The sequence below is a fragment of the Apteryx rowi genome, unplaced genomic scaffold (genome assembly GCF_003343035.1).
Source record: "Apteryx rowi isolate R43461 unplaced genomic scaffold, aptRow1 scaffold_351, whole genome shotgun sequence".
NCBI classification, from domain to species: domain Eukaryota; kingdom Metazoa; phylum Chordata; class Aves; order Apterygiformes; family Apterygidae; genus Apteryx; species Apteryx rowi.
The window spans coordinates 890,933-913,384 of NW_020449986.1; the positions used below are offsets into that span (position 1 = coordinate 890,933).

Consider the following 22,452-nt stretch of genomic DNA (forward strand, 5'->3'; position numbering starts at 1 on the left):
CAAAGTTTGCTCTCCTGAAGTCTAGGGTTATGATCCTACTTAGTGCCCTGCCTCCTCCTCGCAGGATCCTGAACTCCACCATCTCATGGTCACTGCAGCCAAGGCTGCCCCCGACCTTCACATCTTCAACCAGTCCTTCTTTGTTAGTACAAGGTCCAGCAGCACACCTCTCCTTGTTGGCTCCTCCGCCACCTGTGTCAAGAAGTTGTCACCAATGCTCTGCAGGAACCTCCAGGACTGTTTGTGCCTAGCTGTGTTAACAATCCCCAACTACAGCATTCAGAAACAGGGTGTTAAAAATAAGAGCTAGCATAAGCTCTCAAGTCTCACCTGCATACTGGGGAAGCGATTGTCCGAGCCATGGAATCCACCTTTGCAATATTTAATCTCAAGTGGTTTCCTATTAAAAATTCACAGTTTACATAACTCACCACAATTTAAAAAACATATTAGTATAACATATATTCAATGATGCATTGTTTGTCTGTCTAAAAACTTTCCAGGGGCTTATTCGTAGGGAACAAAGTCTTTAAGCTCTGGAAGAGAATGCCTCTAAAATAGAAGGACAGTTTTCACTGCAGATGTTATTCCTGCAGAATTCTCAAGTGCCCATGTTAGAGCTGTTTAAAATCAAGTGTCAGCTGACACATGAACAAAATGTTTTTTCTCAGGATTTTAGGATTAGGATAACCTGCTCTCAGATTAACAGATTTTCACTTCACTGCCATCTGCGTAACAGAACTTCATTGTATATTATATAGATATTTTCTTTTTTATTTTTAATAAACACTATAATGTAATTTGGAGCATTCAGCTGAGCATCTTACAATCTAATAAAAATAGTGTCTGATATATGTTATGTCCTCTTGCTTAAATGTGTACAGTTACAATAACCCAAGTCAGATTTGCATGACTTGCACATGTTTTCAGCATTATACAATAGGATGTATTCAATACATGGTCTGAAAAAAATTATTATGTGATAAAAGAGCTATTGTTCTAGCCCTGGGGTACCACAGAGGTGTACAAAGTTATATTACAGCATATGCCACTCTGGGAGTTGTAAGTGCATCAATCAGAATGCGTAAGGCAATTACTGACAACATTATGTTCAATAAGCACGATGTATGCTAGTAGATCACTCCCAAGATTGATTCAAGCAGACTACTTATGCACACGCTTAGCTTTCACAACTCACTTTGGAAGTTCCTAAAGTATGGCAAAATGTGCTCAAGGGCCTGACAAAGGGGATCTTAGTTTCTAATATTTGTGCCTCAAAACCTGCCATTGCCTGCATACTCAGCATAGAGTATCCAAAACTGTGAGTTTAGAACTGATTCTTCGCAGACCCTTCCCTACAAGCTGTAGGGAAAAGTATGTCTTATTTCTGTTTGCAATGTCCCTTCACTATGCTAAAACAAGAATAACAGGCTCCAGTAGCTGTCACTGAACTCTAAGCACTTAGAGTGGAAAAGCTTTGAGAAAACAAGAAATTCTTGGCCATATCATCAGTACTGAAAATGATAACTTACCTGGCAAGTTGCCACTGGGAGTCTAAATAAAAATGTACCGGTTCAATTCGGTCGTTATTGGCAAAATGAAAACGTTTCGGGAGAAGCTGCTTCATATATGCTTTGAAAGGCTGATTTGGGTCTATGCACTGAAACGTTTAAATTAAAATGTAAAACATACATTTAATCAAACTTATGTCATGCACAGATTTATAAAGCACTTCAACGGCAAAGCATTTGCAATAACTTTCACTAAAGACAATGGGAGTCCATCAGGTTTGGAGTCATATTGTCTGCCACATAAACATGAATTATTTAAACAACAAACTGACTGGTTTTGCATTTAACAGTTATTAAAGGAATAATTATATTGGATTATAGACTTCATTCACTCTTTTTTTTTTTATAGCCTATGACTGCACAGAACCTAACAATATTGCTTAGAATTAATAAAGTATTACACTTAGGTAAGAATAATGTGATACACTCAAATGGTAGGAGACTACCATGGTAAGAATGCTACAACTTTAATACAGAAAGTCAGGGACACAGGGGTTTTAGATTTGTCCCTCCAGGACAAACAGATTTGCCCCCCGCAAAGATTCATTAATCATTAAAAAAAMCAAAACAAAACAAACCCTCAACAGTAATAGCGTAAATTTGAAGTAATCTATAAAAAACGCATAGCTCCTACTGATGGTGTCTGCACAACTGAGAGGATAACAGACTGTGGTGCAGGGATGAGAATGGTGATCAGGTATAGAGCAAAAAAGCAAACTCCTTAAGTTAGCATTGAAAAAAAAAAAAAGATATCACTGTTCTCTCTCAAAGTTGCTTATCAAAAAGGTGTAGGCAAGCAAATCTTGTACTTGTCCAGCAAATGGAGCTACATTTTACATTCCGTTGGCCCTAAGCCAGCATGGTCCAGATACACAAGTTCTCATTTTGAAGTGTAACATGATACAGTGTTAGCTGAGAGTTGGTGAAAAGAAATGAAAACAAAGCCTTAGTTAATGCACAACCACAGATAGCCATGTGACATCTTATTAGTGTTAACTTTGACCTTCCTTTCCCCCATATGCAACTACTGTTAGGTTTCTTTTTTGCTGTTTTCTTTTACTGTATTACACATGGAAGGTCACTGATCCAAAGAAGTAACACCTGAGTCTACATGCCATTTAAGTGGCCTAGCAAACAGCTTATACTGTAAAATATCTGTAAGTGTCAGAAGAAATTAAGCTAGAACAACACATAAGACAATACTTACCGTGAGGTTTCTGACAATGCCTTCATAGTTAACTGGAAGAATCATATGTAAGAATTAGTCACCTAAGTTTAAAAAAATCAGATGTAAAATGAAAGCATTCCAATCGYATAGTATAATTAGCTTAGTTACAAACAATTTCTAAACATAAGTAAATTATTTTTCCAGGATGAAAAACATGTGGAGCAAAACAAACAACAATCACTAAGCTGACAAGTTATTGCTTTTATGAAATTTTAGTTCAGAATTATCTTCCAGAGTCTCTTCCCTCTTTGGCTACTTAGTTAAAAAGTCAAAGTTTTAAGTATATTAGCTACAGTTTGAAAAAGAATCTGAAACGTAAGTGTTCACCAAAGAGGCAGCTAAATGCTGTGCTAATCAAAAGTTGGGTTTCTCTCGCTTACTAATAAACTTCTAAACAAAAAGAAACAAATAGAACTACCAGGAAAGCAGTTTTATCTGGCAAGCATCCTTAGAAAGATAGCCAAGCGTAAGTTATCCAAGATTCACAGATTCTTAGACGGAAGCCAAAAGGGACCATTACATCATTTAGTTTGACATTCTGTATAACACAGGCCACCACGTTTCACACAGTTATCCTGCCCTGCGTCTGATATTCAGTGCTTGACTAAAGTACCTAAGAGATTACACTTGCAAGGGAACTATTAATAACTCCTGCACAGATACATGCAGTGCTACAAAAACAACTACGCTACTTCATGAAAACAGTGCACGTTTCAGAAGTAACAGACACTCTGCTTTTCTGCTTCCTCAGCTTGTTTTTCCAAAGAGAACCTGGAACTGCATTTGTTTAAAACTGTTTGGAATATCATCAAGCAGTGAAGTAAACAGTATTTAAAGCAACTGGGCTTGAGGCCTAGAGTTTTAAGGGGGTTGGAGAACAGAAATTTAGACAGAAAGGAACTTTCACAAAACTTAAAGGCTGTATTCAACATTCGAAAAACAAGCAAACAAGAAAATCTGCAGGCATTAAATGTTCCCCTGAAACGGGGCTGAATAATGAATCAAGGTCTAAAATTCAACTGAGTTCACTAATTTTTACTAGGTTGTTCATATCTTATTGACTCAAATGTTGTCATCAGGCCACCAGGAGAAAATGCATATTTTAATAGCAAAGAAATATATCATAATATTCATAATACCATATTTAAAGATAAGAACAGTATAACATTCCTCTAAGTCAGAAATATAGTAATTCTATACATAAACTCCTAAATCAGGGAATAAGGTGGGACATGAGAGGGGATTTGGGCTATCTTGACTACCAAATATCTGAATCAAAGCAACGCCATTCACAGAGCAAGAGTATCTATAGCAGGTCATTCTGAGGCAGCCTGAAAAAATCAAGTTGTAGGCATCAAGTATAGGCATTTCCAGACTTGCAAAGTCAAATGGTCTTTAAAAGTATGGTTGCACTGCTCAGTGTTTCCCCCTTCATCATGGTCAAGGTTGTCCCTTATTGAACTTCACTCAGGTATACCAAATGAATATGTGGATCCTAAGTTTGTTCTCAGAAAACACAGAAGTGCATAACCAAGTAACAAAAATTAGTTTAGCTACTACATACAAGAGAAATACTCATCTGGAACATTAATAGGTCTTAAGCGAGCTGCAGGGCCAGGTACTATTAGGAAATCTTGAACATTGTCCAGATAGGTGTTCAGATATGCAGTTTTTCTGCAGCTCCCTGCTTCCATCCCTGCACAAGGAAAGAAATTTTATTTAAAAAAAAATGGGAATACTGGTGTGGAATAGTCTTGTTGAGGAAACATTTAACAAGTTGTAGAAAGTAGAAATATAGTTTCTGTCTCTCTCTCTCTCTCTTTTTTTTTTTTTTTTTTTTTTAAATCAGCAATCAGCAGCCCCAAGATCTGATCCAAGGAGACCAAAATACTCAGATGCATGGAAGAAAACATAAAACATTACAGATATACACAATCAGATATTTCTTCAGCCCAAAAAGATACTCCAAATGAATAAATGGATAAATTTTCTTCTCTGAAGGGAAAGGAGTCATATAAGCCTAAGAACAGTAGTAATGCTAAGACCAAGCATCCATTTAGCCTACGGAAATACATAATAAGCAGGGCAGGTATGGACTGATCTTTCCCCCCTGTATTCTTTATCAGTTCCCAGGAATCAAAGGGACTTCCTGAGTTGGAAGTTGTACTTGAACTCTTATGGATAGTCACTGACAAACTTATTCTCCATTAATTTGTTAAAAACTTTGTAAACCTGAAGAGATGTTTGGCCTGGATCATACCCAGTGGCAATGAGTTCTGCAAGTCAATTTTGTGCTGCATGGAAATGTGCTTACATTTTGTTTGTTAGAAAAAAAAAAAACACAGCAAAACAAGAATTTGATTGGTAAAATACATAGGTTTTCATTGCTTATTATAGAAATAATTATAGGTATATAGAAAAACTATTACAGAAATCAACTGAAGTTTTATATTCACAGTTTTGTAATAATGGATAATGGAAGTGATAATTGAAAAGAAGGTGTGGCTTTTACTTTCATTTCTTCAGCAATTCACAAACTATCACTGCAACAGTTTAGTTAAGAGAATAAAATGAAATCCATTGTTCTCAATTCACTTCCATTTTTTATTTTATTTCATCAACTGGTAATGATGGCAGGAGGAATTTGGAATAAAATATGAAATGAAAGTGTTTAATCCCTCTATTACGTTCTCCACTCCCTCCCCCTTTACCTCTGAAAATAAATAACCTGATCTCACCTACACTGATCATCTCTTACATCATTTTGATAATACAGAATGTAGTTTATAGTCATTTGCTGGTTCCTTAACACTACCAGAAACAAGAGTATAAGCTCAGAATATTACTCTATAAAAAAAGCCAGTCAAAATTTTGATATATTTTATAAAATCAAATTTACCATGATCTGATATAAAAATAATGTTCAGGCACTTATGCAAGTTCAGTTGTTTGAGACCATCCATCAGCATCCCAACTATGCTGTCCACTCTCTGTAATGCCAAAATGACCTGCCAGACAAAAGTAGGGATGTAAAGTAACTGTAAATAACTTTAATGTAAAAAATATATATTTTATAACAAGTGAATAATTTTAAAATGCAACAGTATATACTAACAATGAAAAATGATCTATTTCTATAGATCATTCAAGGTTGGAGGCAGTCCTAACCTAGGTGAAGCACACAGGGGGACTTGACCAACTATGCTGCAACCCCCAAACCCATGACGGGGACTACCTATAGCACACRCTAGCTGGAGGAACTGTGAGGACAGGAGATCTACAGCATTCTCAATATCCCATTAAACTTGCTTTTTCACCATTTCCACTTCTCACAGTTCAGCACCCTTTAGATGTATATTTACTGACAACAGACTCAACAGGTACATCTATATGGCTAAATAAAAGTGGGAGCCTGCAGATGGGCTAGCATCTACACTGCTTAGGGCTACCTCCATCTACAGTAGACTAGCTGTATCTACACTATATAGTTCTTGGTTCCAGTTTTCTCTGGGCCCCACACTGTATTAAGACACAGGCACACATTTTTATGTGTTCTTTTAGTATAAAACATTTGAAAATGATGTTATAGTCAACCAGAGTGTTTTAAAAGTATGAAACTGAGGACACCTGTTGCATTATCAGGGCACAGCTGATAACCAGCCTGAGAGCACAAACATTGATGGGAGCATACTAGAAGACTGTACAGAACAGGCAAAGCCAAGCCTGCTGCAGCAGTCTTCCGCAGACTTCCAATTGGGAGTGGCCCTGGAGTGAACTCTCCCTGAAACTGTGGCTGGGTATTAGTCATAGAACAAGCTAGTTTAAGACGACTGACAACAGCCACGGAACAAGCTAACCATTCAGCATTTTTAAAGATCAGGGATCTGGTGTTCAGGCTCACTTCCTAGACCTCTATTATTTAACTGTGTAAGTACAGCCATTTGGGGCTACTTTTCAGTATGTGCTAAGTAAACAAAACTTTTTTTTTTCAACTAAGTCATTTGGTTAAAAAAATGGAACTACAAATATAAACAGCCTTTCTCAGTGTGAACAACAGAGATGAGAGCTGCTCCTTGGGAGACTGTTTACAAATCCTCAGACTGCTTATCTTTGAGTATTTCTGACATACAGAACTTCAGATCTATTTATTAACCAAAGAAAAGGATAACCAGTTTAAAAACATTACACTGCAGCTGCAATTAGTAGTCTGCTAATTCACTGCAGAATTACATTTGTCTTTCAGTTTCTTACAGAAAATGTAACTGCTCATATGTGAAGAGAAGTTGGCAAGAGCTTTTTACTGTTGACACCACTGAGGAATCAGTTAGATGCCCCAAAACTTCTCACAGTTCAGGACAGTAGGATTCTACAAGGTTCTGGAGTTATTTTTGCTTTAGTTTGTTAAAAATAAATGGCTATTTAATACTCTTGAAAACAATAACACTGACCAGTCCTAATGATTTCTTATTTATACAAAGGGTACATCACAGACTGAATGGGTGAATTTCCCTTTTACCACTATTTCTGAGAAGGCATGAAGTCTCACAACAGGCAGGTAAGACCAATATTCATCTAATCTTTGCACACAGAATGGGAGAACAAACGACAATTGTAATACAAACACTTATCCACCAAAAATTGGACCATCACTAGCAAAATCTCTGGTTTTGCTACCCTGAAAGTGTGAAAACTTTCTGTTTTTTTTTTTTTTTTTAAATCAATGTCAAGAATTACTAGAAGTAGCTAAAAAAAACATACAAGGTATGCCCAAAAATGCTTTTGCAATTTTAAAGTTATTGAAACAAGGAAGATAAAATTTAGACTTACTAAATAGCCTGTTCATTACGTGCCTTGCATTGATGTTAATTATGGACTGACTGTCTGTTCACAAAATCTTTTTCTAATATGTGTACTGAACATGTTCTTGGTTATTTATCTAACATGCTTTATGAAAACTTATTATAGAATCAGAACAGAGCTTTAAATTAAAAAACAACAAAAAAAAGCAAAACAGAACAGAACAAAAAGACCCATTACTTACTCCACTGCTTACTGGTCCAAACTTATGGCCCGAGGAATCTGGTTCTTCTAAATACAGAGTGTAAAAGTGTGGTCTATATCAAACAGTACCAAAAATGTAATATTTTACATACACATTGAGACACAGTTTGAAAAGATAATATTTCAACAATGGATATCAAATATTGGAAACAACTCTATCATTTGGAGGAAGGACACATTAGAGGAAATAGAGAAACAAAAATAGGCATAAAAATAGGTTTCAGTCATAGAAACAGGTTTGCAGTAAGTAATATTTTGACATTGTTAGAGTAACAAATAAGGTATTGTAAATACAATATCTGCTTTAAACAAAGTAAATATTTCATCACAATACCACTGGAAGAGGATCTTACACTTGCAATTATATACCTACCTTTCATTTTCAGGTAACTGCAGCCAGCGAAGAACTGTTACCACCCTTTCTTCAAATGGAATTGAGCTGTATCAGAAAAATACAAGACCAACCATGTTTCCCAGATTCCATCTATGCTAATTTTCTGTGGTTCTGCAAGAGTTAAGTGCCTGATCTAAAGCTCACTTAAGTCAATGTTCTCCATTAACTGCAATGGAATTAGAATAAAGCTCTCAGTATTGCTTTCCTTCAACCATACAAACAGAATCATTGATTTCAAGGTGCAATGGCACATACACAGTGCAGGTTTTCATTCCTGAAAAGTTCATGATTTTTTTYCCCCCAATTTGAGTGTAAGTTGTCATATCACATAAACTGTATAAAAGATTGTCACATCAGCTTCTGAAGTAGACCAGCAATGAGCATATTGATCTGTACCAACAGTAATAGCAATTCAGCTACCTACTACAAGTTCAAGTGAGCATGTACAACTTGCTAAAGAAAAGATAGTCAGTCAAGAATCAGAATTTCCATGCTATACGGGTAAGGTGTAGGAGAAGAGAGACTGATCATAAGAAGTTAGAAACGAAAAGTCTGATTTCTCAGAAGAGATTTGAGATAATTTTATAAATGATGATAAACAGATTTATTAAGCATTTTCTGCCTAATGAAAATGCTACATCGCACTGAAGAGCAACCACTGAGTGAAAAATTACCACCTTAATGTAACTACCACCTTTCTGTAATGAAAGTAATTTGACAYTGGAGCAGTTTACCACTGTACACAGTAAAACAATAGTTTTTATGGACAATATCATGTCAAGACTTGATCTGTTTACTGTAAGAGAGGTTTGGATTGAATAACTCTAAAGACATCCATAGAAGATTTGTATAAATAGGAACATAAAAAAACTTTAAAGCTTCAAAGCTGCTCTTAAAGTAGTTTTTCCACATCTTTCCTGTAAAAAGTTTGCTGAGGAACGATAAAATGACTAGACAAAGAATCTGCATTATAATGGAAAAGGAAAATTAATGGAATCCTACTGTTTTTCATGTCACGTACACAGAAAAGTAGGGAAAGTTTTATCACTTCTCTGGGATCTGTCCCATTGAAACATTTAATTCAAAGTAAAATATCCATCCAAGACAGAAGATTTTACATACCTATTGTATTTTTCAAACAGGTTTGGAAAGGTTCCATTAACTGCTACATCTGACCCAGGCCAGAAGAACGTACCCGCTTTTAGACCTTGATACATAGCTGTTAGCCAAATCTGCAGGAGAACAATCATCATTATTGGTGGAGTTTGTTGAATTAGCTATGTGACAGATTCACTACCATCCCACCAGTTCTGTGCCTTTTAGCAAAGCTAAAAGGTATGCAGAACACGCAGGACATCCAATCTTGCATATTATCACTAACTGCAGTCACAATATACCATCCAGCCTGATTTCTTATAACAAATGCTCACATCCTTTCCACTGCCATGGCATGGGGGAGCCAGGACAGAAGTAGAAACTACAGAAACTATTAGCTCCCACAGATACGAGTAGCAATGCAGTAGTAGAACCACGGCTGAGTACCAGGAAGCAGAAGTGCCTCAAGAACAGTGCAGGAGGAAGAAGGAGTTGGAATGCTGCAAAGAGCTATGCCTCACATATGCCGAAATACAGGAGCAACAGTTCGGTCAACTCCTCCGATTTCACTGCAGATCTCATGATCTGCAAATTTCTTTCTGCCCTCAGCATGTTTTCCTGTCTGACTCATATGCTTTCTTCTCAGTGGCCTAAAGCCCTTCCACTACACTTGTGTGTTTTTTCCTCTTAAAAATCAGTCCTTCCCACATTACTAAACAGTTGCATCTGTTCCATTTCCACTCTTCATGCTAGCACTCACCTGAACTTTCTTGTGCCTTTCACTTTTATGGCAGTCTCTACAGATTTGCCATAGCAGAAGGATTAAACTGAGAGGTTTTCTTCTAAAACTGCATCTTTAGACTCAGTAACATGGGTAGAGCAAAAACCTTTACTACTTACTACTAAAACTGATGGATCTGTTGATTTCCTCAGGACTTCAAGACCACTTCATATTGAAAACAGAACAAAAATCTAGTATCTTTGTTAGTTATTCTAAGCTAGTTTTCTCCTCAGAGAAAATTCCATTTAAGTTCAATAAAATTTATTACACTTTGCTTCTTTTGTCATTTGCAGCTCCAGTAAGGCAATCCCTAATTACGCTGAGTAATGCTTCTTGGCTGACTTAGAAGCACCCTCTGTACTCTTTCAAGATCACTGTGCATCAAAGTGATATTAAATAACACAAGAACAGGTTGCTGTACACTCTCGGCAGTGTATTAATACTTACAGGCTGTCCTTGGTACCACTGTGGATTAAACTTTTCTTCATTTTTAAGGGCGAAAGATACATTTCTTTTGGGGTCATATATCTTGTTATCAATTATACCATGAGATTCAGGATACAGTCCCTGTAATCGAGAGTATACCTTGTTGCAACGTTACAAAGAAAAAGAACCTTCTGGCTACGTAAATGGACTTTTGTTATAAATTGTTTGATGGACATATTTGTCTATGTGAGTCTTCTACTCTATCAGTATGTCAAGTCACAAGTTTAACACCTTCACACGTCATTGTTACCAAAAAACTATAATTCTGACTCAAATTTCACGTAAAGATAGCTGATTTATGACTTGGAGCAATGGATTTTGTAGTGCTGCTCTACCTCCAGATACCTTGWTGCTTCTCAGTGAGGTAATAAAATATTTGAGCAATTTTCTTTGGGACCAAACTCAGAGACACTGTTTCAATCTGTGCATTCATCTTTATCTTCACTGGTATCATCACTAGTATCTTTAGTACCAGTGACTAAGCAAATACCATGTTAGACCTTCACCAAGTGATCAAAAAACTTTGGTTCAGGCAAAGGATTTCAAAGGAGGATTGCACATCAGCTAGATGAAAGATCTAGGTGGGGATACCACTATGTAAGCAGCAACAGAAGTGCTCTAAGGCACCAGCTGTTAGGTAGCTTTAATTGACTTTGAGCTGTGCTTTCACACATACTGACTCCTTTAGATAACAGGATGGTATAACACCAGTGGGACCCTGCTAAACACCACAGCCTGTTGATTTTCACAAGAATGGGGAGCTGAGGCAAAGCTTTATTTTGCATTTAGGGACACTCTTACATGGTTTTAGAGCATGGTTAACACTTCTAGTTGCATCTTCAAAAATGGGACGTGCGGGAGGATTACTCAAAAATCTCATTCCTGGACCTGTGCTCCTGCTCACTTACCAAAAGACAGCCCTGACAAACTGGGAAAAAAAGAAAAGATGCAAATCCGCAATTAGCTATTAGAATTTTAGATTTTCACATCAAGAAACTGAGAAGGATCTGCTGGATTCCAACACCGCATTCAGTGTTGGAAACCTCTTTTTTTCTTTTTCCTCCCATATACAGGAAGTGAAGACATTTACAAGATCAGTTTTGTGACATTCCTATTCAGATTTGGATACAGTCAGTCACAGAGTCAATGTGATGTTCAAATCCTGACTTCCATTTCATACTCTTCTTTGGGTCATGCCAAGCTGCATTAAAGAAGTGCAACAAAGCTAGCAATTTAAAAAGTCAGTCTGTTCTCACTCCAAGAGACAGAGATCTACAGTTTAATGGAAACATTTATACAAATGAGGAGTCATAAAATCACATGACTTCCCAATTACATGGGAATTCTTGCAACTGGTAATGGAAGAATTGGATTACTTACTTAGATGAGATCTGACCACTTAGCTGTAGTGTTAGATAAAGCCTGTTAATCTAAATTCGCATAAAAATTATAATACATTTCTATATGCTGAAGGTAAAATAATATTATTTTAATAATCCACACAGATATAATACATTATTCCCTTACAGATGGCTTGATAATGAACAGTCTCCTCAATAGTGGAAACATAATATACAGGAATTCTTACTGTGACGATGGAGTAATGATTGGGAAATGTTTTTGATGGATACACCGGTCTCATATTGGAAGTATATGTTCCACATTTTTCTAGACAAGGAAGAGGAAAAAAAGCAAAATTACAGAAACTGAAACTTTTGCCAGTTTCATGCAGACATACTTAAAAACAAAACAACAAAAATAACACAGACTTCTAGAAAGTTTTCATTCTTCAGTATTCTAGAGTAAATACTTTATTTTTCTTCCCACATTAGTTTACAAGCAGACTAAATGTCTAGTAAAACAAATTTTAGATCTAGTGACAGACTTCAATGGTCACATGAGCAGGACATATTCCATATGAAAAGCATACATAGCTAAAATGGAGTAAGAAAAGAAATCATGCCCTCCAAAGCTGACCTGGTGCATGGTAAGAGAACTGTGCAGCTTGAGAACAACTAGTTGCTTCACCCTGGAAGCTCCCAGAAGTAATAAAGTGGCTGCTGGCACAGTGTTGCTTTACGTTAGCACTCTCAAACACTTGTCAAATCACTATTTATTTTGCCTTCAATTTATGGATTTGTTGCATTAAGAAAGAAAAAAAAAGTCTTTACTCTGTGAGGATCACAAACTTTTCTTTACCTTTAAATAATATCACAGGTTTTTAAGGAAAAGATTAGGGCACAGTACTTGTTAGCACGAAGATTCATTAGCCAGGCCAAAACTTTTCAGCAAGACTTACTTAAGTTAGGTGCCTAAGTTTCCATAGGCAAATGTGTGGGTCCTGATTTTCAGAAAAAATTAAGAGCCTTCATTAAAGACTTAAAAAATATATTGATGACCAAAAATATTTTAATTGAAAACAAACAGCCCCAAAGTAACAATCCCCTAGACAAAAGACCACTGCATGCCCTCTGGGTCATATATAGGCATTTATAAATAAATAAATAAATAAAATAGAATGTGTGTGTGTGTGTATATATATATAAAAAAAATAGAATGAAAGGTTTGATAATGTAAAAAGGTTTGATTCAAGGCACTTTGAACTCATTCAAAAAATAGATTGGGGCCTTGGATTAGATCTCTGTTGAAACAATCAATTTGAATTTAAAAAAACAAACAAACCAAAAAACAACCCAGCTGCCTGAAATAAATAAAAATCCTCTCAAATTACATTGGCATCCTTTCCCACTTCTGTGTTCTGTAGTAATATGGTTGTACTCTTACTGGTACTGGAACAGCTTGATGCATTTCGACCATTTCTAAATCTCTTGTTGAGGCTGTTTTCCCAAACACTATTTTTGTTTTTTTGTTTTTTTTTAATAAAGAAAAATACATTTAAACGGTGTTTTTGCAAACTTGTCGGGGATTTTTGCTGGGACTTTCCATTGAAGTTATATTTCCTATTTTTGGCTTGTTGCCTTTTTTAGTTGAAGATAATTGAAGACAAAAGGAGGGCTTCTTTAAAAATTGTGATATCACAGCCTGGAAGTATATGGAAAACGGCTTCTCTGAATCTAAAATGTACAAATTATAACTATGTCAAGGTTCACTGAGAACTTCATTTTACACTCTCAACTTCATTCTGAATTCCTTACCTTTTAGCACATAACCATAAGAGTGAGTGAGTGTGTGTGTGTAATAAAATTTGCTAAAAGTGCAATTCTGATATTGCCTTACAAGAATCTACACTAACAAAGATCTCTAAGGAAACATCAGAATTACAGTGTAGGCATGGCATAATTTTTAATATTTCCCTGTTATATTCTCTCTTCCTTCAGTGTCAGGATACCAATCAGGAATGTAACAGAATGCTGTACTTATCAAGTGTTTTAAAGAGGAAGATCCAGGGATTTAGCATGGTTCTAACTTAATAAGAAAGTAGGCAGAATTGGATAAGTTACTTACTGTGAGTAACTATTCACTGTTTTACAAATGTATCGTTCATATATTGCAAGTCTTTCTGAACATTTATCTGTCCTGTAAATGGATAACTATGACCTTCAAAAGGATTGTTCAACATAATTCTCCAGCAGTTGTCAAGCATTTCATCTGTTGTTGTTATTAGTCTACCACAGAGGGACAGATTTCATTGCCCCTTCATGTACTCTAAAATACTGTAACAGCCTTTATGTACTCACTTCTAGAAATGCTTATCTTTATAACATGACTGTTCCCACTGTCTTCAGTGCCAAGAGACACATGTGAAATTAAGCGCACAGAGATTTGAATGAGCAGGCCCTCAGAGTGTCAAGGGATTACAAAATGTGATTTATATCCCAGTGAAACCAACGTTCATTCATGAGATGACTCTTCTCTTACTAAAGAAAATCTGCCTCATCTGACCTTTTCATCAGCCATTTTACTATGAGGGAAAAAAAGACTAGAAAGCAAGGTTGTGTAACAAGATCAAAGAACCTGTGTTCTTAAAAGACTTCTGGTAGATTACAAAGAATCTTCCTGCATTCCTACTCTGAGTACTGTAGAACAGTAGATGTAATGCAGAGATTTTTTCCCAGATCATTACTTATTTCATTCTAAAATATATAGTATTAGACATGGTGGGTTTAGAATACTTTTTAAAAAAATGCATGTTGTGACCATCAAAAACTGCATGATTTTGGAGAGGTGAATTGCCTTCGACAGAAAATATTGAAAGACTTGTTTTAGGCAACTGAATTTCTTAGGGGTCGGAATTTATCACAGGGTTCTGTAGAAACAGAAATATAAGTTTATCAGAGAAGCCAAGAAAAAAAGTTGTACTGTAGCCTATCCAGGCCAAGGAATGCAGTAGTTTTACACACAGAAGTGGACACTGAAGCCGAGAAGTTCTACAGAAGCTTTGCAGCACTGTATCTTGTATCTCAGCCAGAGCTATAACCACTTGTAAGTGCTAGTCTCTCCTCTCAAAGCTGAAGGAGCCTTCTTAAAATGAAAATTTTGACAACTGCATCTTATGAAACTGTTTCAAAGGTCTTTTTTTTATTCATGGAACAAATATAAAAAAGTTAAAACCTCAAATACGTCTGTGAATTGTTATCCTCTAGAACAGAACAAATTATAACAACCACTGTACAAAACAGCAAGTATTTTTATTGACTTATTTTTAGTCAAACTGAAAGCAGCCACTCCAGGTAGTAATTTATGAATGACAACAAGTTTGGCATATTTTTCAGACAAGAAATGCCATGGGTTCTTTATAGACCACAGCCAAAAAGAGACAGGACAAGTAACTTAAGTTACTGAGACACTACAAAACACTATAAAACCTACGGGAAAAAAAGTACGCGCTTACGAGATTCATCACTTCGGCAAATGTTTGTTAAATGAAGGTTTTCTCAGATTCACGTTTCTACTCTACATACCAGCCCTTGAACAGCATCTGTTCCTAATATCTTCCTTCTGCATTCTTTTTCAAGTGTAATGAAATGCTTTCTACATCACCTTCCATTTTCCAAAGCCATTCCACTTAAATATGAGGCACTATGCAAAATAGATCTTTGAAAAGATAGTGTGTCTACTTCCTTTTTTTCTTTCCAGATAAAGTGAGCTCACAGCAAAAGAAGTCCACCCTCCTAAACACTAAGAGCTGCTTACCCATTTTTAAGGTTTCACTGAAAACCCAAAATTTGGCCATTCCTTGCCTCATGTCCTCCATCTCTCTGCCCTTTCACTCCCATGTTCTGTGTGCACAGCTGTTGTACAGGGTGACAACCTGAGATTCCATGGGAGGATAGTGAAGATTTAACATAGTAAGAATAGTTGCTTCTACAAAAAAACAGACCCCCATTGATTTTTCATGTAAGCGATCATAATATTACTTAGAAAAGGAAAACTACTCACGTAATTTGCTAATAACAGGTAGAAGTCCATCCCAAGTCTGCAAATATTCTGCTCTGAAGCCATCCAATGAAAACAGTAACACTGGGGATTTGGTAAATCTGAACAAACAGAAATTAAAAGTATTGAAAGGAAAATTATGACAAATACATTCCTATCACTATTTCAAGAAAGTTTCCCAAGAATCTTGGAGATGTTCCTTTTGGGCCCATAAACTAGGCCAAGGAAACAAATTCTCCTAAACAGAAAGGTTCACAGGCTGGCAGAGTGGTAGCAAAGCAGCCATTCTGTCCCCTCTGTTTGTAAGCTGGCAGAAGAAACCCTACCTGAAGAGGCTGAGAATTGTGATAGTACATCACAAACACAAAGAAATCAAGACAAGGCCTGATTTCACAAACTCACATGAAATAAAGCACAAACCAGGATGCTCACATAATCCATCTGCTTTTTTTAACATTCTTTTTTATCTTGAAATCAGTCCCATTGGAGCGATACTCAACCCCTCCAAAAAAGTCTCTGAGCTAAGAAGAGGGAAAGAGCAAAGGTGGTTTAAAGCCATGGCTTTGCCTTACTCACTTTGCTTCTGAACAAATTGTGATTTAGCTGAAAAACGGAATTTAGCTTTTTACATACACAGTGCACAACTCTTAAGAAGGTCTAGCATATAGAATATGCTAAATCACCAACTATAACACACATTTTCCTCCCATATTATAAGCATTATTTAACTAAAAAGAACTGAACCACCATTACTTCCGTACTCAGAATACTATGAATCTCCAGCATGTAAAATGTGGCTCTACAACTGGAAGCCAACTAATAACAGCATTCTAGCCTGGAGCTTAGCAGGTAAATTCAAAAGATGATTTCACCGGAACTAGCAAAGACAAATTCACCCTCCCAGTCCCCACAGGAACTATGTTTTCCAGCCTTGTTCTCAGTTTCAGCCCTGTTCATTAAACAATTTGTCTCCAACTGTAACCGTTTAAAACATTGCATCCATGAATGGGAATAGTCATCAGTAACTTCTTCCTTGAAATAAAAATATCCTATATTGGACCTATGGATATGAGAACATGTGAGACTGCAAAATAGCAGCTTAGCAGCATAGCAGCAACCACTGAAAATATAGATTTGCACAAAATAATTAAATACATATTTTACATGTCAGCTGCAAGCTCATTTTTCTTTTTATGTTTACAAAATGTAAAATGAAAATTTAAGAACTTCATTACACTTTAGATTCCCAAGTAAAACAATGATGACAGAAGACAAATATTATAAACAAATCATTGATAATTTCTCTAGTGAGATACAGCACAAAAATCCAAACAGTCATTTACCCTGACAAGTAAAACATTTATAAGCCTTATTTCAGTCTAAAACAAACATGAGTATATCAAATTGAAGATTAGTCAAGCAACCAGAACACGTCCATCCTGAGAAAATGTTATCAACAGTTTTGAAAACAGTTCAGTCAAACTGACTTCATTAGCCAGAATCATCACATCGCCTCCCATAACCCAGTCTGGATAAAACATTAAAGAGCATTTAACAAGTGGGCTTGTAGACTGGTTTTCATTGTACTTAATACCATCTCTTGGAAATCTTAGTGGAGATGACAGGAGGTAGATGAATGGTCTTCAGACCAGGATTGAAGTTCTTTGGCAGAACACAGAAACTTCATGTAACACCTTTACTCATATTGCAAGTATTTTTGGCACCACAGATTTTGATTAATTTTATTAATATCTATTTTTTTCCCAACAAATTAATTTTCTCCAATGCAGAGGTATTCAATAAGAACTTCACTACAGGATTTCTTCCAATAAAATATGAATTTTGAAGCAAAAACTGTTCAATATTACCTACCTACAAATGTAAGGAAAAAAACAAACTCTTTTAAAACTCCTTAGAAAGGGACTTTACGTAACTCATTCTGGCTTGGCACTTACAAGTAAACCAATCATTAAGGACATGTTTTGTTTGTCTGCAAATCCATCTAGTGATCCCCTCGCATGTGTAAATTAAGCTTGACAAAATAGACCATTGCCACAACCAGAGAGATCAGTTGGTTTGCTTCTTGTATTTTGTACACATGCTAAAGCTTAAATAGGCAGTGATCTGTTCTGTGTTCGGAGAAGCAAAGCACGACGGACCACAGGGAAACAGCACTGTGTGGAACAGCTCCAGAGCACTCCCCGTTGTCTGTGYGAAATACAGCTTACTCAGTCCAACCTGAGTTCAGCTCTGAGATAATAAATCTCTCCAAGATTTCTTTCCTGTACCCGATTTTTCTGTTGGTAGCTAAGCACATTTTTAAAGTAGCAAGTTTAGCCTATCATAAGCAAGCAGACCTCAGTCAGAACACAGAGGCTCTAGTTTTGCTTCTGCCAGTGATTCATACTGGCTGTGCCCAAATGGTATGACAAGGGTGTTTCACAGCTCTTGGATAAATATATATGCCACGGTCACATCCTGACTCCACACTGAAGGAAATCCAGTGGTAATTATCCCCTCCTATAAACTGGCTTCTACACAAACATAAGGGAGGCAAATAAGCTTGCTGTGGTGTAGCAGGTTCACTAGTCCGGATGATCAAGAGACCAGAACTGAGGACTGCACTGCCAAGCTGACCTGCCTCTCAACAGCTTGTTCAGACCCTGATTATAAAAGACCAACCCCCACCCTGAAAATCCAGTCCCCTCAAAAAGCTAAATACACCACACAGAAAACTTCCTATCCCCCCTACACATATGCACTGCTGCCTACACACACTCGTAAAACATGGGAAGTAAAACTTTCTTCTTCACTAAATACACGTAAGGCCACAACAGGAGGTGTAAAGATGTGATTATTAAGAAGTTCAGTAACAATCTGCAAATATATAGGAGAGAGCTGTAAAGAGGAAAGGAATCAACTGTTCTTCCAATACACTAGAAGTAGTTCTCACTCTACAAGTAGCAATAGGCTTAAATCACAACAAAAGATACTAACACTTCAAGAAAAGCATCTATTTAAGCACTAGGATAAGCTGCTTATGTAGGCTTGAAATCTGAGAGTATTATTTCATTCCTTCTAAGACAGTGGGAAGCACCAGGTGACTCCTGAAACCTCTTATAGCCCCATTTATTTTGTAATCCTATTAAATAACACAGGACCTAATCTTGGAAAGACCTACGTGTATTACTTAATTTTAACCATTTGGACAGTCTCACTGAAAACAGTTGGATTTCTCAGATTAATCACCTCATTGAACACAGCTGTGTTATGGCTTTTGTTTATTCTGCACTACAAGAACAATTACAACTCAGAACAAAACAGAATACACCCAGCAATTTGAACCCACAAACCATTTTTCATTAATATGCACAGAATTAGAGGTGATATCCTGAAGCTTTAAAATGAACACTGAGCTAAATTCACCTGTACCCCTGCTTATTCCACCATAGGAAAAAGGGAACTGTTCGGTGTTGTCCATTGGGGAGAGGCCTGTGTACTAATAGTCTGAGATGAATCAAACAAGAGTGTTTACCAAAGGCTGGACTTTGACCACACATCACCCTTTCTGGGTTGGGTTTTATTGCAACATTCTGGTTTTGCCAGGATTAAAACAATTTTAGTGAAATAACTATGTATTCCTCTCATGYGCTGAACAGAAAAACAAACAGAAAAACTCTAAAAACAAGTTAAGCAACAAGAGTTGCTGTATGGCATTCACAACATTATCTTGACTGCTGATCTGCACAAGACTCATGTTTGTTTATTTGCCCTTGGTGTGTAGTACTCCCTGAGCTTATATTGAGGATGTCAGCACCCTAGAGCCTCTGACCCCCAAAACACAAATTATCAACAAAAGCTTCCAGAAGCATGTGGCTACAGCCCTCCTACTTGGGAGCTTATCGGGGTCTTGGATYCAAAGCTGGACTAAGAAGGTTCTGACATGTCAGCATTTTTTGTTGTTCTGAATCAGAATAAAAAGTAGTCATTTGGTATAAAAATATTCCAACAGGCAATATATTTTGTTTGACTTTAAGTCAAATAAAGTAATGAAGTGTTTTTACTTTACTAAAATTATCCCCAACACACTTCAAAATCACCAAAATGAAGATAGTCTTTTTTCTTTTTTAARCATATTTCAGTCAAGAACGTAACAGAATTCAAACAAACAAGTTGCAGAAATGAATTAAAAATATATATTTTTCAGTGGAACACTTTCAAGTCACTTATTTTATTAATGCCTTATACATCCAACCAAAGTTTGCAGTCAGCTTTAGTTTTAATGTTATTTTGAAGATCCCACAATAAAAATTCCACAAGAAACGCATGTCTTTTTCTGACTGGGAAATGCAGCTGTGCTATTTGAGCACAAGTGCTGATGCCATAAACTAGATGATTTATTCCTTGCACAGTGTATATGCAGCTTGCAGAAGTAGGCCCAGTGTGGAGCTGAGCCACAGAACATACAGATCCTGTGGCAGCTCATGTGCAACATTTTACACCTTTTAAGAAGGTATTTTCAAGTTTGCAAATGGATCTATCCCTCTATCACTGCAAACGGGACAATCTGTCCACATTTTGCAGCTCTGGGGCTGGAACAGTCAAGGAAATAAGAAGTGACCAGGAGAGAAGCAGATGCTAGGAGCCTGAGATTGCAGAGTGAGCTGCAGAATATTTGGGACAGTGGGTATTGTCCTAGATATGCTCTAATGAGGCTGGCAGGAGGGTGTGCTGTCCCAAGCAAACCTATCCATGAAAGATGGAGTAGGTAAGTCCTGAAAGTCAAGCAAGTACTGGGATACGTGAGTGCTTCTTTGGGTAGAGCAACCTGATCTGTTAGTAAGCGCTACCAAATGCTGGCTGAGCAGGTATCCCTGCCTGTTTGGCAGCTGCTCTCACTGTGGATAAGGCAGGCAAGCAGGTCGCAGGGAGGCAAAGTAAGGAAATTAATCTCAAAAATGAAACACAAGCAAAGAGTAGAGCTATGCAAATATACAATATCCTCACCCTTTTGGACACTGAGGTTCAGTAATGTCCTCACACTCTTCTTCAACCCAGCTTGCCTCTCCTTAAAACAAATGAGTGCAATTTATTTTTCAAGATAGTGCATTCTTTTCTTGATAAACGCAAGTTTTTTCACTTTATTAGATGCTTTATTTATACTACATTCTTATTCCCTTTCAAAGAAACATGAGCACACACAAGRGATTGTAGGAATTTTGAGAGGAGTATTTACCTTTACAGACAGCATGATAATTGACACAGCAGTCTTTATTTTCTACACAGTCATCTGAACAGGCGCAATGATATTCTGGTCGCCTCTTCTCTCCACACCTGAATTTATTGCAGGTCCATATGTGGGCTACAAACAGACATGAGTACAGAGATTGACACTAGTGTAAGTACAGAATTTAATTCAATGTTAAGCTCTGTCTCAAATGTGTACTCAGAAAAAAMAACAGTATTGATGTATCTCACACATGTATAATATTGTAAAATTTGACATTGTGGAAGATAGAAGCACCCAAGGCTAAATAATAATCCAGGTGCATAGAATACAATTACACAGCATATGGTTATAATACCACAAATAAGAAAAGATCAACAACAAAAAATTTTTATGGATTTCCCTAAATATCCTTAAATTCAAGTGGGTTTAATCTGGTAATCTAATTGGTAAATACTAGGGTTAAAAATATATATATATATATATATACACACACACACAACCTTCTCAAATAACCCCAAAACACAAACCTAAACTTGAGCCCAAATTTGATATACCTGGAAAACACTGAAAAACAATAACTTATTCTGACTTGCACTGAGGTCTCAATGGATTTTACCATTTGTCATCAGGCACTCCAGCTTCATTCATGATCTCTTAGACACAGGTATAACTGCAGCTATTCAAGCTCACAGGAGTCCTAGTGACTTCACCTTCACTGCTTTTTTTAGCAGGGATTTTTTTCTGAATCATATTGCTTTTTTCTGAACAAAATATTCTAAAACATCTTATCATTTGAAGATGATGATTCTGTTATCAAGTTGTAAATACAAGTGGATCCTTTGCAGTCAGTGAGGATAAACATGAGCAAATTTACCCAGTGAGTGAATACCTAAATGAAGGTCTTAACAGAAATGTGGAAGCCAAACCTAAGTGTTTGAGTAGAGGACAGTCATTATTCAGTCTTCATACGTGACTAGCAATTAGCAATTCCTGCTTAAAAGGATTCTCAGCAGGTTAACAACCAAAGTTTAGTTAGCCTCACTTTCAGGCATATTGAATTTGAGTAACTCCATAGACATCAGGAGATGCAGAATCTGTGATTCTACTTATATACTATTATATGGAAAATTAGAAACTGATTCTCCACTGATGTTAATTCTACTGAACTAAAAACAACTTCACCTAACAAATGCATATGAATTCTCATTT

The 22,452-nt window shown here is 36.6% G+C and overlaps 1 protein-coding gene across 1 annotated transcript in view; it reads right to left on the reverse strand.

The window, feature by feature from the left end:
• Positions 1–22,452, reverse strand: part of ENPP1 (ectonucleotide pyrophosphatase/phosphodiesterase 1) — a 58,761-nt gene that overhangs the window by 18,312 nt on the left and 17,997 nt on the right. The window contains exons 4-16 of the mRNA XM_026072824.1: positions 21,250–21,375; positions 21,021–21,081; positions 16,017–16,114; positions 12,205–12,284; positions 10,578–10,697; positions 9,377–9,486; positions 8,234–8,299; positions 7,841–7,913; positions 5,699–5,807; positions 4,364–4,495; positions 2,779–2,810; positions 1,533–1,660; positions 331–400 (exon numbers count right to left, since the gene is read on the reverse strand). Coding sequence (XP_025928609.1) covers positions 331–400; positions 1,533–1,660; positions 2,779–2,810; positions 4,364–4,495; positions 5,699–5,807; positions 7,841–7,913; positions 8,234–8,299; positions 9,377–9,486; positions 10,578–10,697; positions 12,205–12,284; positions 16,017–16,114; positions 21,021–21,081; positions 21,250–21,375 — 1,205 coding nt within the window. The remainder of the gene's footprint in view (positions 1–330; positions 401–1,532; positions 1,661–2,778; positions 2,811–4,363; positions 4,496–5,698; positions 5,808–7,840; positions 7,914–8,233; positions 8,300–9,376; positions 9,487–10,577; positions 10,698–12,204; positions 12,285–16,016; positions 16,115–21,020; positions 21,082–21,249; positions 21,376–22,452) is intronic.